Raw genomic sequence first — 17,802 nt, 5'->3', positions numbered from 1 at the left:
CGCCGGAGGCTCGCTCCCGCTGTTTTCATTCACAGCGGGAGTCGGGCCAGGGGAGGAGCAGCGGCGATCGCCGCTGCTCTGCCCCGATCGCCGGGGATCTAGTGTGGAGATCCGCCCGCTGTGTGTAAACACAGCGGGCGGATCTCCATAGTGACAGGGAGTGACAGATCGGACTGTTCAGCATAGCTGGACATCCGATCTGTCCATGACTCACTCAGTCACCTCCCCCCCTACACGTCAGTAAGCACCAGGCATACATTAACCCCTCCCTCTCCAATAAAATTAACCCCTTCCCTGCCAGTGTCATTTTTACAGTAACAGTGCATATATATAGCACTGATTACTGCAGTAATGTCACTGGTAACCCCAAAAGTGTCAAAAATGTCAGTCAAGGGTCCGATCTGTCCGCCGCAATGTCGCAGTCCCACAAAAAAAATCGCAGATCGCCGCCATTACGCGTTAAAAAAAAAAACACCAAAAATGACAGAAATCTTTCCCTTTGTTAGTAAACGCAATAACTTTTGCGCAAACCAATCAAAATACGCTTATTGTGATTTTTTTTTTACCAAACATAGGTAGCAGAAAACAAATTGGCAAAAAATTTTTTAAAAAATTGGTTTTTACATCTTTTTTGGGGGGAATTTCATATAAAAAATGCTAAAAATATTGTTATTTTTTCAAAATAAACGCTCTTTTTTTGTTTATAGCGCAAAAAGTAAAAATCGCACAGGTGATCAAATACCACCAAAAGAAAGCTCTGTTTGTTGGAAAAAAAGGACGTAAATTTCGTTTGGGTACGGCGTCGCACGACCGCGCAATTGTCAGTTGAAGTCGCACAGCGCCGAATCGCAAAAAGTGGCCTGGACGGAAGACAGCAAAATCCTCCGGTGGTAAAGTGGTTAATATCATCCCTCATATTTACCTGTATACTGTTCTTAATATACAGACATACCCCTCCCCCTTTTTTACCCTCTCTATCCCTGCGATAAAGGGAATACCCCTGAATGGTCGCCATCCAGTCATGAGAGCTGTCAAACCAAGTCTCAGTTATCCCCACAAAATCTAAGTCCTCCTCAAACATCAGCAGCTCCAGCTCTCCCATCTTGTTGGCCAGGCTTCTGGCATTGGTATACAAGCCTCGTAATTTTGATCGGTTACATTAGATGTTTTTAGGCTGCTCTCTTGATTTTTCCCCGTACCCACCCTGGGTTTAGGAGCTCCGAACACCCTACCGCTAATGCCCCCATATCTGCCCTCTGAAACTTGCTTTCCACTGGCTAATTCTACATCTGTACCCTCCCCCCCATTCCCTAGTTTAAAAGCCCCTGTAACTTGTTGGCCATCCTCTCACCCAGTACGGCTGCACCCACCCCATTTAGGTGCAATCCGTCCCTACCAAAGAGCCGGTGACCGACTGAGAAGTCGGCCCAGTTCTCCAGGAACCCGAAACCCTCCTTACTACACCAGCTCCTCAGCCACTAGTTAACTTCCCTAATCTCCCGCTGCCTCTCTGGTGTGGCTCGAGGTACAGGTAGTATTTCGGAAAATACTACCTTGGAGGTCCTAGTCCTCAACTTAGCGCCTAAGTCCCTGAAATCGTTTAGGACTCTCCATCTTCCTCTGCCTATGTCATTGGTACCCACGTGTACCATGACAGCTGGGTCTTCCCCAGCCCCACCCAATAATCTGTGCACATGGTCTTTGTCACAGATTACACTATCTGTCCTTCTAATAATTGAGTCCCCTACCACCAGCACCTGTCTTTCCTTTCCCTTTCTCCCAGCCTCACTGGAGGAGTTCTTCCCCTGGCAGCTAGGGGCGTCACCCTGCTCCAGCAATGCTGGTCCCTGACTGGTTTCCCCAACATCACACAACGGGGCGTATCTATTGGGGTGCTCCAGCCCAGGATCAGCCTCCTTGCCTTGTCCCCTTCTACCCCTCCTAACTGTCACCCCTCTACTCTGCTCTGATGCCTGCACCTCCAATACTCCGCCCACCTCTGTGCAGACCCCTGTCTGCACCTGGCGGGTACGATCCTGGCTCTCCTCCGGTATGGACATTCGTCTCAGTGTTGCCAGCTGCTTCCCTAGATTCAGGACCTGAGCTTCCAGGGAAGCAACGTGCTTACATTTTGCGCATTTGTATTCGCCCTCGATCACATGTCTGAGGAACGCATACATATCACAAGATGTACACCGAGTCGCATCTCCACACCTGCCGGGCATTGTACCTACTAATCTAATCTAATGGGGATTCAGCGATTTAAGTCTATCCTATGTGGCTATTTCCTGGCTTCCTAACGCTACCTTCTCACCCTCTGGTACTCCGCTCCACTCACTTGACACTCAGTTGCACAACACTCACAATCTCACAGCCCGGTCAGTCGCACAACTCTCACAGCCGTACAGCCCGGTCAGTCGCACAACACTCACAGTCGCACAGCCCGGTCAGACGCACAACACTCACAGCCGCACAGCCCGGTCAGGCGCACAACACTCAGTCGCACAGCCGGGTCAGACGCACAACACTCAGTCGCACAGCCCGGTCAGACGCACAACACTCAGTCCCACAGCCCGGTCAGACGCACACACTGAGTCGCACAGCCCGGTCAGACGCACAACACTGAGTCGCACAGCCCGGTCAGACGCACAACACTGAGTCGCACAGCCCGGTCAGATGCACCACCCTGAGTCGCACAGCCCGGTCAGACGCACAACACTCAGTCGCACAGCCCGGTCAGACGCACAACACTCAGTCGCAGCCCGGTCAGACGCACAACACTCAGTCGCAGCCCGGTCAGACGCACCCACTCACAGTACACTCAGGTAGCACTAGGTACTCACAGATACTCAGTTACTACACTACCCCCTCAGTCACTGTTCAATCTAAGTCACCAGTCTTACTTACCTAGTGTGTGTCCCTTTAAGCCTGTCACTAGCAGTTCCTGATGGTGAGTCAGTCAGTCTCCTCTCAGCACCCCGCCTCCCTCGGTCTTCTCTGCTATGTGCCTCTTGTAGTCTTTTTTAGCCACCCTGATTTAGTTCTTACACTTCTTATTGCATTCTTTGTAGTGTTGGAATGCTGACAATGACCCCTCCATTTTATATTTTTTAAAGGCCATTTTTTTTCTCTTTAATAGGACTTTTTACGTTATAGTTCAGCCACTCAGGTTTAAGCTTTGCTCTTCCATATTTATTTCCTATAGGAATGTACAATGTGATACCTTTATTTAATATGTTCATAAAGCATTCACACCTTTCTTCTGTGTTCAATGTTTTTAGGATTTGGTCCCAATTGATGTCTTGTAGTATAGAGCGCAGTTCAGAAAAGATTGCTCTTTGAAATTTAGTGTTCTTGTGCTACCCTCATGTCTCCTTTTCCTATGATTATGCTAAATGTGATCATTCTGTGATTGCTAGATCCCAAGTTGTCCTGTATTGCTACATCTGAGATCAGACTTGGATCATTCGTAATAATAAATATAACAATGCATTCTTTCCAGTCGGGGAATCCACCAGTTGAGACATGAAGTTGTCCTGTAAGACATTCATGAAATGACAGGCCTTTAATGAGTGAGATATCCCCTCTGGCCAGTCACTATCGGGATAAATGAAGTCCCCCATTATGATGACATATCCCTGCCTCACTGTCATTTCTAACTTTGAAAGGAGATCCAGCTCTTCCTTCAAGTAGGGGGGCTTGCAACATACCCCCACTAATAATTTCCCACATACTTCTTCTCTTTGAAGTTTTGGTAGCTGTTTTGGTAGCTGTAGATAGCCAACTATTCTAGATGTTTGTTTTAGGAGATATGCTAATCTCATCATTAGCAAATCAGACAGCTTTATCATTAAAGTTTATATGATATGTGCCACAAGAAACTATAGTGAGTTTTGTTCAGTACAGGATTCTTTTAAACATTGGTTTAACTAGAAGCAGTGAACAATAATGAATTTATTATTCAGTTATATGTGTGTACAAGGGATATTTTGTTAGGATTTTAACAGTGCCAAAGAGTCAAACAAGAAAGTCCTTTATAGTAAAAAAATTCTCACATTTTATTGTTACATCATTAAAATGAATTTCAACATATTAAAATCCAACAGCCTGTCTTTAACATGATCATAAGTGGAGTAATTACAAATGGTAGCGATATGGTATCTGTTCCCAACATGTTTTGCCACTTAGGGCTTCTTCAGGGGACTTGACAACCACTGTAAGTACAGTTGCTATATCAGAAAAGACAAAACATTCCATTATAATTTACAAGTAAAAAACAATGGTTACATACAAAAAAATAGCAGATTTACTAGTATTCACCCTATCCAGCCATTTCAGAGCTTACCCAGGAAACCTCTTGGTATTACCAATAATGCCACCTGCAGGGTGCATGAAGAGAAAGGCGCTGTGTGGCCATAGGGGATACACCAAGACCAGGCTATAACAAACAATCATTTATAAATTACATATAAATCCATAATTTGTGAGCACTAAACAAATGCTAGTGACAAACAAATAGCATAATCACTTAAAAGAATACTCACGCACTATGTTGCTAATATACTGTATCTGTCAGGGATTTTCTCTATATTGTGTAATGTAACAAATTAATTGCTGGTTATTTGCACATTTCTGTGGTCTTGTCTCTTTTCCCTCACATTTGGAGTACCGGATCAAGGTCTAGCACCCAAGGCACAAAAATTCCTAAACATTTTCCAAAACAAATTCCTAAACAAATTCCAGAAATTCCTAAACATCCCTCTTTGAACCTCAACTTGGGAATAATGGTCAAATGGTTACAAAATCTAGTATAGTGATCATTTTCTCCCACATAAGCTGGATCCATTAGTGTTTTACAACACGCCACCTCCTCCTCCCCCATAGGCATGAAGCCCAACTCAAGGCAATGCTAAAAATAAAAATATTTTTTACCCTACCCCAGCAGATGAAGAATACATATAATAGGATAATCTTTCTTCCTAATAGTATTGCTTGTGAGATCTGCCACTCCTAAAGCTCCTCAAATTGCCTTGTCACTGCCCCTCTCACTGATGACATCATGCACAATGTAAGACCAATGGCCACTGCTGGGTTTCCCCGTATGCGTATGTGTGTAGATAGGGAGAAACCCATGCTGTGAGGATGGAAATATGACAAATGGATTTCTGAGAATAAAAGTTCCCTGGCTATGATATTTTTTTGAAACCAAAGACCCAGAGCACCAAATATAAATAACCCCCAAAAAAATGTAAAGGCTACCAGTGCTGCTTTATTCTTCCTATTATCATCACCACAAATAATTGCATAAAAAAACGACATGCAAAAAATAGCTAAATAGTCCACTCATAAGTGTCTATGTATCGTGAAAGATCCCAACAAAATAGTGGCACACTGTAGCTCTCTAGAAATGAGTGCTCCAAAATAGTTATCCTTCAGGGAAAGACAAACCACATGTATTTGACATCTCACAACCTCTTGTGTTAACAAGTAAGTAAAGAAATGGTAGGTATATACAAGACCAGCATAGTGCAGCTCCAATGTTACCAATTGATATTCCTCTAGTTTCTTAATAAGCAAGGCCCGAAGCGAAAAAAAAAAAAAAAAATAGCGCAGGGCAGACATGACCATGTGAAGAGGGGAGACAGGGCAGGTGTGAGTTAAATTAAATTGTTTTGAGTTGGGGGGTATTCAGGGATTGGTGTATCAGGTTTGGGAGGGGTTGAGGTACAGTTAGGAGGGGTGGCCCCTCAGATTGGAGGTCAGTGGAAGTTCAACGGACGAAGGAAGAAGAAGCTTGGTCACCCACCTTTTTCACTGCAGAGCATCTCACCTCAGCTTCCCTGGTCTGTGATGGCGGATTTGGACGTTTTGCTGGAGCAAATTAAGGCCGCTGCCGCGGTGAAGGGGACTGAGTGGCTCCGGTCCCAGGTCTCCACGTTGATGGGGGTTCAGGACTCTGCACAGGATTCGGAGGGGCTTGCGGTCCCGCGGGCTCGGCGGTCACGGCCGCCGGAGCGTTTTTCACCGGACCCTTCCCCTCGAGCTCAGCGTCATCCTAGGAGCCCCGACAGGGACCCTTCAGGGCCGCCAGCTAAGCGTACTCCTGCTGCGGCCGTGCGCGCCTCTGGGAGGAATCCTCTGCATGGACGGAGCTCTGGGGGTAGTGGGGGGGGGCGGCCTTCGGTCTCTCCCCGTCCCTCTCGCCGGGGTGCTACTGGACTGGCGGGCTCCCCTACTGGCGATGCTCCGGTCGGAGGGGTGCCTCGGCGTGGGAGCGGCTTCATGGCGGCCGGTGGCAGCAGTGATCGGCGGGACTCGGAGTCGGCCTCGGCTGGGCGCAGAGAGATGACGCGGCGGGGCAAGTCACGTGGCCGGGTCATCGGAAGTTCGGCTGGTTCACAGAGGTCTCCGTCGGGCGGAGCTGGAGTACGGGGGCGTGGACGCCTGTCGCTCGGCTCTGCAGATGGCGGGAGTGCGACACCTGGTGGACGGATGTCGGCGGTGCCCGGGGACGATCGTTCGGAAGGCGAGGTGTCCGGATCGGATGTGGAAGAGGATGTCGGTGGTCGGTCGGCGACGAGGGAGGCTGGATCGGCGGCTGGGGGCGCCCCCCCTGGGCAGACAGGTGAGGTCACAATTCCTTCTCTGGCTTTGTCTGATTTGCGGGGCTTGTTTGATGTGGGGGGTGGGAGTGCTGGAGGGGCTCGGGGGGTGGGGGTGTCCCGGCCAGTGGGGGCGGGGACCCCGGAAGGGGGTGATGGTGGGGGTTTGAGGGGCTTCCTCCTGGGTCTACGGGACCTCTTGGGGCGTTTGCCCCCGGGGGACGGGGGCCGCTTGTCTCCAGCGGCGGCTTGGGTGCCTCCGGCGGGGGGCTCGGGCACGGAGCCGGGGGGGGCCCCGGGGCTGGCGGGGCCGTCTTCCACGGGGCTAGTTGCGGGGGGGGCTGGGGCCCCTCCCCAGGTTGTTGGTGCGCCGGCAGTGGTGGCAGTGACGGCCGGGGCGGCGGGGGACAAGACCGGGACGGCGAAGGAGGGGAAGGCGGACGCTGTTCGCCTGGACGATTCAGCGAAAGGTGAGGTATATGTTTGTTTTGAGGGCCCATTGGGGGCACATTTGAAGCAGGAAGTCCGGGAGAAGATCTGGAAGGGTGAGTACGTGGAAATCTTCACGCTGTTGCCCCTCGAGAAGTTTCACCTGGACAGGGTTAAACCGGAGGAGCGCAAGAAGGAGGACGAGGAGGCGCGACGATATCGGCTTATCCCTCGGACCTTCGCCAATTGGCTGCAGGCCTTTGCCATTCTGGCGGGCGTCATAGGGGAAAAGGCGCCGGAAAACTGCTCGGCCCTGTTCTGCTACATGGACGCTGTAGGGGAAGCCTATCGGGTTTACGGGGGGTCGGCCTGGCTGCGGTACGACGAACAGTTCCGGCAGCGGAAGGCGGTTAGGCCGTCCTTGCGGTGGGACCACAAGGACATCAGCCTGTGGATGCGGCTCATGTCGTCTGCGAAGGCTCCGAATCAGTTTTTTCCAGGGGGGGCCGGTGTTCCTGCGACCCCGGGACAGCCGGCCGCAAAGAGGAGGGGTTTCTGCTGGCAATTTAATGAGGGTTCCTGTAAGTTCGGTGGCACATGTCGCTTCAAACATGAATGCTCCGGTTGCGGAGGTTCCCATTCCTTGGCTCGGTGTTTTAAGTCCGGAAAAGGGCGGTCCGGAGAGCCTTCGCACAAAGGGGACGACGCCGGTGAGGGTGGAAAGGCTGCGGCCTTTTCTAGATAGGTACCCCGATAGGGCGACTGCCCGACTTCTGGGGGAGGGTTTTGCGGTGGGTTTTCGTATCCCTTGCTCTTTGGCCTCGGTGCCGCCGGTGGCGAGGAATTTGCGTTCGGCATTGCGCCACCCTTTGGTGGTGTCGGATAAGTTGCACAAGGAAGTGGCTCTCGGTCGCATGGCGGGCCCGTTCTCGGAGGTGCCGGTGCGTGACTTGGTGGTTTCGCCGTTGGGGGTGGTTCCCAAGAAGGAACCCAACAAGTTTCGCCTCATTCACCACCTCTCCTTCCCAAAGGGTGGGTCTGTGAATGACGCCATCGACCCGGATGCCTGTACGGTGTCTTACATTTCCTTTGACGCCGCGGTGGCCTGGGTGCGACATTATGGGCGGGGGGCCTTGATGGCCAAATCGGACATTGAGGCGGCGTTCAGGTTGCTCCCGGTTCACCCGGACAGTTTTCGATTGCTGGGCTGCCGGTGGCAAGGGGCGTATTATGTGGATCGCTGCCTTCCTATGGGCTGCTCCATATCGTGCGCGCTGTTTGAGACCTTCAGTTCCTTTGTGGAGTGGGTGGTTCGGGAGGTTTCCGGTGTGAATTCGGTGATCCACTATTTGGACGACTTTCTGTGTGTGGGCCCGCCCTCTTCCAACGGGTGCGCGATCCTGCTTGCCACGTTGCAGCATGTGGCCGGGAGCTTCGGCATTCCGTTGGCCCCCGACAAGACGGAAGGCCCGACCACGGTGCTCAGCTTCCTGGGCATTGTCGTGGATTCGGAGGCCATGGAGTGCCGCCTACCGGAGGATAAATTGGGGGCTTTGAGAGCTGAAATTGAAGGGGTGCTGGGTTTGCGCAAGATTCAGTTGCGCAGCTTGCAGTCGTTGCTGGGTAAATTGAATTTTGCCTGCCGCATTATGCCCATGGGCCGGGTTTTCTGCCGACGGCTGTCGGCGGCGACTTCGGGGGTGAAGTTGCCCACTCACTTCGTCAGGCTCAACAGGGAACACAGGGATGACTTGCGTCTGTGGCACGGTTTTTTGGCCACATACAATGGTAGATCCTTGTGGATGGCCGGGCCGATCAGCAACTTTGATTTGGAACTGTTTACCGATGCTGCTGGTTCGGCGGGGTACGGGGCTTTTCACCGGGGGGCGTGGAGCGCCGCCCCTTGGCCGGGGGCATGGCAGGTAGCGGGGCTGGTCAGCAACTTGGTGTTGCTGGAACTGTTCCCGGTGGTGGTGGCCCTGGAGATTTGGGGGGCGGAGTTCAGGAACCTGAAAGTTCGCCTCCATTGCGACAATCTCGGGGTGGTTCAGGTGATCAACCGCGCGTCGGCTTCGTCTCAGCCGGTGGTGCGCCTCCTCAGGTATTTGGTTTTGCGGTGTCTACGGTTGAATGTTTTCCTGTACGCTGTGCACATTCCGGGGGTTAAGAATGATATTGCTGACGCGCTGTCTCGTTTTCAGTGGGACAGGTTCCGGGAGTTGGCACCGGCAGCGGAGCAACGCGGAGTCACGTGTCCGGAGTGGCTATGGGGGATTGCCTTGGGGTCCTCGCTGGATGGATCAGGAAGTCGGTGAGCGAGTCCACGTGGTCGGCTTATTGCAAGGTATGGTTGGAGTGGCTGGAGGTGTTGCGGGTGGCATCGGTGGATCCTCTGGGTCCGGAGGTCAGGTGGGTGTTACTTTATTTTGTCTCTGATCATTTTGAGAGGGGCGCGTCGGCTTCCGCTGTGGCTCGCAAGTTGTCCGGCTTGGCCTTTCTGTTTAAATTTCTGGGTTGTCAGGATTACACGAAGGACTTTGTGGTGAGACAAGCGTTACGGGGCTAGTCCAGGGCTTATCGGAGGAGGGACACTAGGCGCCCGGTGTCCTTCGCTCTTTTGCAGGACGTCTGCCGGCAATTGGGGGGGCACTGCGCCTCGAGTTACGAGGTGGTGTTGTTTAAGGCGGCCTTTTCTCTCGCTTTTTTCGGGGCTTTCCGGATTGGGGAATTGGTCAGCTCCTCCCGGACGGTGCCGGGGGGCCTATTGGGTCAGGATGTCTCTGTCGGTCGGGAGGGGGTTACTATCCTCCTTCGACGGTCCAAAACGGACCAGAGTGGCAAGGGGGTCCGTGTCCGGTTGTTCGCGGTGCCGTCTTCACCGCTGTGCCCGGTAGGGGCGGTTCGGGATTACTGGGCAATCCGCCCTTCGCGGCCCGGTTCATTTTTAATGCATGCGGACGGGTCGTCGTTATCTCGTTTTCAATTTGTATCGGTGTTCAGAAGGTGTGTGGGCTCTTTGGGTTTGGATGCCAGTAGGTTTGCATCTCATTCCTTTCGGATCGGGGCGGCCACTGAGGCTGCACGCTGGGGATTGAACGACGATGCGGTCAAACGCATTGGGCGCTGGGAGTCTAGGAGGTTCTTGTTGTACGTTCATCCACAGCTGTTGGTGTAGGGTATGTACGGGGGGTGGTTTTGTCGCTGGGGGGGTGTGGGCCCGGCTGGTTATCTGATTATTGGTTGGTTTTCTTTTCCTTTTGTCCCCTTTTCTTGTAGGTTTGGAACCCTGCCTTGTTTGGATCGTGGGACACTCGTATGTTTTCTGGGGGGCCCGGAGAGCTGATGTGCGTCCTAATGGTAGACAACTTGGTTTTTCTCGGCACGAGGCTTGTGTCAGGTGGCTGGGGGTGCCGGGGCTTACTTGGGGCAGGGTCCTTCCCGAAGTGCATCGTTTCGCCCGGTTGGACAGGCAGCCAGATGTTTTGGTGCTGCATGCCGGGGGCAACGATTTGGGGGCCAGGTCCGCGCGGGCCTTGATCAGGGACATAAAGTTGGATTTCCTTCGGCTGCGCACGGCTTTTCCGGCGCTGCTTGTAGTTTGGTCGGATATGGTGGCCCGCACGTCCTGGCGCATGGCCAGGTCGGTCGCGCGCCTTAATAAGGCTCGGATTAAGTTGAACAAGGAAGTGGGGCGCTTTGTGTGTCGGAATGGGGGGTTGGTGGTTCGCCACCTGGAGTTGGAAGTGGACACATGGCGGTATCTGCGGGATGATGGAGTCCACCTCAATGCGGTGGGTATAGATTTATGGGCCCTGGGATTACAGGATGGGATCCAGCGAGCCTTGAGGGTTTGGAGGGGCACGCAAGGGTAAGGTGTCACCCTTGGGTGCTGGTGGCGTTTTGTTGGTCTTTGCTGGCGGGGGAGGTGAACAGTTTAGGATAAGGGTATGGTTGGGACTCATCGTTGGTATGGGTCCCTATGGTGCATTCCATTTAATGTCAGTTTAAATGGAATTCAAAATGGTGGCACTGCGGGGAGTGGTTTGTCTCCGAGCCGGTGACGCGGCTGGAGGCCTATCAGGGCACAGGTCCCGCAGTGCAGGATTTGGAATTATTTGGAGGAGCCTCAAAGACCAACAGGCCTAATGACTGATTGTTTTATGTTTGTAAGGAATGTTTTTTCTCCTTATGTTAATTTTAAGGTAAAAGGGTTAATAAAATGGCTGCTGTGGCCAATTAACTCCAAGCACGGTGTGGTCTCAATTATTTAGGTAAAGGGAAAGGTTTATGGCATGGGGGTGGAGCCTTTGGCTTTAAGCAGCCTAAGAGTTTGGGGGTGACATCTATTCTACATTGGTCAAGCAAGGCCCGAAGCGAAAAAAAAAAAAAAAAAAAAAAATAGCGCAGGGCAGACATGACCATGTGAAGAGGGGAGACAGGGCAGGTGTGAGTTAAATTAAATTGTTTTGAGTTGGGGGGTATTCAGGGATTGGTGTATCAGGTTTGGGAGGGGTTGAGGTACAGTTAGGAGGGGTGGCCCCTCAGATTGGAGGTCAGTGGAAGTTCAACGGACGAAGGAAGAAGAAGCTTCCCACCCACCCTCCCTAATTTCTGGGACTGTTATGGTTGATTTTGATTCATGTCTTTTGTGCTTTCTGTCCTTTCTGGGGGAATTTTATATTGTCATGGCAGCTGGGCGTTTTGTTGGTCTTTGCTGGCGGGGGAGGTGAACAGTTTAGGATAAGGGTATGGTTGGGACTCATCGTTGGTATGGGTCCCTATGGTGCATTCCATTTAATGTCAGTTTAAATGGAATTCAAAATGGTGGCACTGCGGGGAGTGGTTTGTCTCCGAGCCGGTGACGCGGCTGGAGGCCTATCAGGGCACAGGTCCCGCAGTGCAGGATTTGGAATTATTTGGAGGAGCCTCAAAGACCAACAGGCCTAATGACTGATTGTTTTATGTTTGTAAGGAATGTTTTTTCTCCTTATGTTAATTTTAAGGTAAAAGGGTTAATAAAATGGCTGCTGTGGCCAATTAACTCCAAGCACGGTGTGGTCTCAATTATTTAGGTAAAGGGAAAGGTTTATGGCATGGGGGTGGAGCCTTTGGCTTTAAGCAGCCTAAGAGTTTGGGGGTGACATCTATTCTACATTGGTCATGGAGTAACCAACACTCCAAAGATCATGACCCAAAGCTTGTTCTCTGTATTTCATGACCCAAAGCTTGTTCTCTGTATTATATAGAGAAGAAAGAAGAACCCTGCATAGTGACAGTATGTTTATTAAGTTAAAAATTGAGTAAAATTTCACTTACATAACATAAAACTGTCATTTATCCTTAGAAATTTGGAAAGCACCCTCTCCAAAGATGGTCACTGCGCATTTCTGGTTCCAGATATGACGTTAGCTAGATGTTCCTCCCTACAGGTTTCATCATTAAAAGTTGATGTCCTCAGATCCTCAGATGATAGAAAACAGCCAATCCAAAGATGGGTACCACACACTTCTGGTTCCGGATATGACATCAGCTGGAAGTTCCGCCCCACGCATTTAAAACTGAAAGAGATTCTAAAAAGCATTAATATATATTGTGTCCATCTGAAGCACCACACCACTGATAAAAGATCCAGATAAAACTTTATTCTAATAAAAGTCAGGGAGACAATACAAGGAGTAGCTAACCTGTTTCAGGGGTCTTGCTGACAAGAAGTTTGCTTGTAATCTCCCCAGAAGAAATACCATTAAAGCTCAAGTTCACATCTAGTCCATTCACATTGTTTTCAATCTCAAGTCCTAATGAAGGAGGCATTTTTGGACCCCCTGAAACATGTACTCTTTGCATTGTCCTCAAGACTTTCATGAGAATAAAGTCATGTTTGGACCTTTTGGCAGTGTTAAGGTACTTTAATTTACATTTATTTACATTACACTAAGCCCCTGTTCACATTAGGTCGCTCCGACTTCGGGGGCGACCTGTGAAGTCGCGTGCGCCGCGACTTCGGCATGACTTGCACGGACTTCATATAATGAATGTCTATGCAAGTCGCCTCCAGGTCGCCCCGAAGTAGTACAGGACCCTTTTTCTAAGTCGGAGCGACTTGTGTCGCTCCTGTTAGAATCGGTCCTGTACTACTCAATGGACCCGACGGTGCGCGACTTGCCAGGCTGACCAAGTCGCCTGGCAAGTCGTGATAGTGTGAACCGGCTCTAAAAGCCAGGGAGACTGTGGAGATTCTCTAGGGTGTAGAAGCCACCTGCCTCGGAACAAAATCACTTCCATCAACATCAATACATTAGGATAGCAATACCAATAGGATAACCTTAGAGGTCCAGTGCTTATTTTCATCTGTCCTCATATAAAATGTCCAGACCACTTAAAGTATAACTAAAGGAAATACTTTTTTTTTTTTGGGTACTTTTTAATCAAGTGGAGAGGGATTCAAACTCCAGTCAGGTTTTTATTGCTGTCTGTGCCCCTGATAGTGCAACTCACCCTCTCTGTTTCTCCTGTTTACATTCATCACCGAAAGTGAAAGTAAAAGAAAATCCCAAATTTTGGGTTCTCCCCAGAATAGGAATAAAGGGTACATCTTCCAATATGGGCACTAGTTATGGTGACCCTGGGGACAGCCAGGGGCTCCCTCACTTTAGAGGGATTTCCACCTACTTCCTGTTTGGCTAAAGGACAAGAGGTGAAGGGAAATCTCTGCAATAGGACACTAAAGGCACTAAAGACACTAAAGGCAAAAATAAAAAACTGGCAGGGGTTCTAACCCCTCTTACTATATCCAAAATGGAAAAAAAATGTTTTGCTTTTAGTTCTACTATAAATGTACGCTTTCTAGTTGTGGTGTCTCTAATCTTACATTATGTGCCTAAAAATCACTCAGCTTTTAATCCTGTGACAAGAAGTACTCAGCAACACTGTAAAGAAACCTCATTTCTTTTTCTTATTCTTACAAAATTGAAGTTTTCCTCAGACCCCTATATATTATAGAACATAGGGACTTGTGGAAATGGACTGATAATACTGCAAACATCATTTAAAAACCTAGCCTGCATGTTTGCATAACAGAAAGTTGGTATTCTGATCTTTAGCCGTTAACAAAAAGAAAAGCCTGCTAGATGAAAATTTGTCATCACAGATTTTTGTGGCTGATCTGTGCAGAGAGAATGGCAACGGCAATAAAAATAGTGACTTCAGAGCACTAAGCACAAAAACAAGCATTGTCATTGAATAAAAATGGCATTATTGTCATTGGTTTTATTGTTTGTATGTACTTGATGATGTTTACTTTTTAACTAGACCATTTTACTGCTCACCTGCAAAGTTTAAACTCAGGCTAATGTCTTTAGAATTTTTTCAGGCATTTAACCCAGCTGAACTCGACTTGTCATTGCATACAACCAATGTACTTCTAAGGCCATGGAGTAGCCAGTCAATAATTAACCAATCTCTGTAATGGGAACGTCTTTGTTTTTAGTTATCCCCCATCCTACCACTTTAACTAACCATACTTAAAATGTACCTAGATTTCCAGCACAAATGCAATACATCATGGCTGACCTTACTGGGTGGTGTTCAGGGATCTGAGGATTCATAACCAGGCTAAAACAGAGCAACCTACAAAGAAGCTTCATTTACTATTTTTCTTCTGCAAGGATCACATCTATTGGTATCCTAATACTGAAATATTGAACAAGCCTTAAAAAGCAGGTTCTGAGTCTTTCACTGCATACATGGGGTCAGCTGAAGGATCCTCTTCAAGTACCAGTTTTGGTATAATGCGGATGCTGTCCCAGTATGTGGGGGTTTGCCTAGCATTTGTGTCTGCTGCCTTCCTTATTGTGGCCACTTGGACTGACTGCTGGATGGAAAATGCAGATGACTCTCTGGAGGTAAGTCATTTTATGACATATACAAACAACTATTTTGTCTTTGGGATTAACGTTACTATTTTTGAGTCTTGACTCTTGAGCTTTAACTGTTTTAGAAGCTTTATATACATTAAAGTCACTATTTGCAGATCTTAGTCTCTATAACTGTTTTAAAAAGTTTACAAATTGTGATTGTTTCTATAAAGCTCTATAAAGTAATAATAAAGTAATTGTTTCTATAAAGCTGAGAAGTAATAGACACAATGGGGACTTATGTGTTAAGGCAGTGCAAAGAACAATCACGACATTCAAAATACAGTGCCCCATATCAGCCAGGCTTTCGTTTTGTGAAATCATAAAGATTGATAGATGAATAATGATATTTTGTTATGGATCACTGCACTTTGTACATCACTCTAAGAAATGAGCCTACATTATTAATAATCCACTTAACAACCAGCGACATACCCGTGCATCGCTGGACTTTTAGTGGTTATACCAGGATGATGCCGCAGGTACCATTTTTTAGAGCCAGCAGTCAGATCTCTTGTAATAGCAATCACAGCGACTAACTGTTTGATCAAATGCTATTACAAGCTGCGGAGGGGAATGTACTCCCCCTCCCACCGCCTCTTGCCGCTTGCTCGGGCTCTCCCGTGCCACCGGGAGACTCGAGCACCCAGCTGGCGCATCTGCCAGCTGGTCGGACAGCCTAACAAATCCTGGATCAGCTTTGATCGGCTTGCCGCTATGGTAATCTAAAAAGCAATGCCATCACATCCCTTCCGGTTTACCCAGATGTCAACGGCGATCATTTTCGGAAAATTGAAAACATTCAAAAACACCAATTTTGGTGTTTTGAATGCTTTTAAGCGCAGATGAGGGATTTAGGGTAAAAAAAAACCAAAACAGCTCTCTCCATAAAGAGTACCTGCCACATGCCTATTGCTGTTACAAAGGATGTTTACATTCCCTGTGACAGCAATAAAAGTAATTAACCACTTAAGCCCCGGAGGATTTGGCTGCTAAACGACCAGAGGGCATTTTGCGATTCGGCACTGCGTGACTTTAACGGACAATTGCGCGGTCGTGCGACGCTGTACCGAAACGAATTTGGCGTCCTTTTTTTCCCACAAACAGAGCTTTCTTTTGGTGGTATTTGATCACCTGTGCGATTTTTTGATCACGCGCTATAAACAAAAAAAGAGCGTAAATTTTGCAAAAATAGCAATATTTTTCCCTTTTTTTTATATGAAATTCCCCCAAAAAAAAATGTAAAAATCAAAATTTTTTTAATATTTTCGGCCAATTTGTTTTATGCTACCTATGTTTGGTAAAAAAAATCGCAAAAAGCGTATTTTGATTGGTTTGCGCAAAAGTTATTGCGTTTACTAACAAAGGGAAAGATTTTTGTCATTTTTGTTGTTTTTTTTTTTAACGCGTAATGGCGGCGATCTGCGATTTTTTTTGCGGTACTGCGACATTGCGGCGGACAGATCGGACCCTTGACTGACATTTTTGACACTTTTGGGGTTACCAGTGACATTTCTACAGTAATCAGTGCTATACATATGCACTGTTACTGTAAAAATGCACTGGTAGTGAAGGGGTTAACTTTATTTGAGAGGGAGGGGCTGTGTGTGTCCCTAGGGGCGTGATTCTAACTGTGATTGGCTGTGGCTTCAACTGTATGAGGAGTGATCAATGGATCTACATAGTAGATCCATGTGATCAGCTCTCATACAGAGAGGAGAATGACAGGCAGCTTGTTTACACAAGCTGCCTGACTATCTCCCTCTCCCCCGCCGATCGCAGAGTGGCCGGCGGCGATCGGGTCCGCCGGTCACGCGCGCGGGGGGGTCCGTGACCACGCGGGAGCGGGAGCGCGCCTCCGGCGGCGCGCGCTCGCTCCCTAAACCCTCACAGGCGAGCGACGTAGACCTACGTCACTTTGCCTGTGAGGGGCTGACCGCCCACGTAGATAGTCGTGCGGCGGTCGGCAAGTGGTTAACTAAAAAAACGAAAGCAACAGTGTAACAATCAAATAAATTAATAATTTTAAAAAAATTAAGAAGTCCCCCATGCTTGCACATAAAGTTGAGCACGTGCGTCGGTACCGCACGCACAGAAACAGCGATCGTTCCACACATGTGAGGTATCACCGAGAAAGTCACCTCAATAGCAGTAATTCTAGCACTAGACCTCCTCTGTCAATCTAAAGTGGAAACCTGTAAAGGCTTTTAAAGTGTCGCCTATGGATAGTAAAATATAAATCAATTGTCGCCTTTGCACAGCTGTGCGCAATTTTAAAGCGTGACATGTTTGGTGTCTATTTACTTGGCATAACATCATCTTTTATATTTTACAAAAAAGGTTATGTATATTGTTTTTTTACAATAAAATTAAAAACAATATATTTGAAAAAACCGCTGTGCAAATACTGTATGACATAAATGTAGCACTACTCCCAAGGGAGCTGCTGGTTATGGGTCCCCTTGGGTTATCATTAGCAAGAGTAGAACAATCTAGCATTTTCCAAGTGATTTTACCTCAGGCCAGAATCAGTCCAGTTTCTTTGGTTTTTATGTTTTATTAGGAACTTGGATAGGAGAAGGGATGAGTGGGATGCTCCAACTGATCAAAACTATGCACAAAAGGCAGGGACGACTTGAGTAAATGCTGGTTAATGCTGGTTAACACTGGGAAACACTGAAATTGAGCTAGTCACGGCTAGGCTGCTGGTTTCAGAACTGAAGTAATTCTCTGAGGTAATCTGTAATCTGTACTCTGAAGTAGAGCCCTGCGCGGGACTGTTTTATTAAACCCGCACTTGCCCGCACCCGCTGAATGTATGACCAGGACCGCCCGCGCCCGCAATGTTTGTGTTCCAC

The 17,802-nt window shown here is 48.5% G+C and overlaps 1 protein-coding gene across 1 annotated transcript in view; it reads left to right on the top strand.

The window, feature by feature from the left end:
- Positions 1-14,507: 14,507 nt before the first annotated feature.
- Positions 14,508-17,802, top strand: part of CLDN16 (claudin 16) — a 73,469-nt gene continuing 70,174 nt past the window's right edge. Inside the window, exon 1 of the mRNA XM_082252051.1 lies at positions 14,508-14,932. Coding sequence (XP_082108177.1) covers positions 14,774-14,932 — 159 coding nt within the window. The 5' untranslated portion in view covers positions 14,508-14,773. The remainder of the gene's footprint in view (positions 14,933-17,802) is intronic.

This window comes from Pelophylax lessonae (genome assembly GCF_965119305.1).
Source record: "Pelophylax lessonae genome assembly, chromosome: 3".
Lineage (NCBI taxonomy): Eukaryota > Metazoa > Chordata > Amphibia > Anura > Ranidae > Pelophylax > Pelophylax lessonae.
Note: the sequence above shows the minus strand (reverse complement) of the source record. Positions and strands in the feature narration are given on the sequence as shown.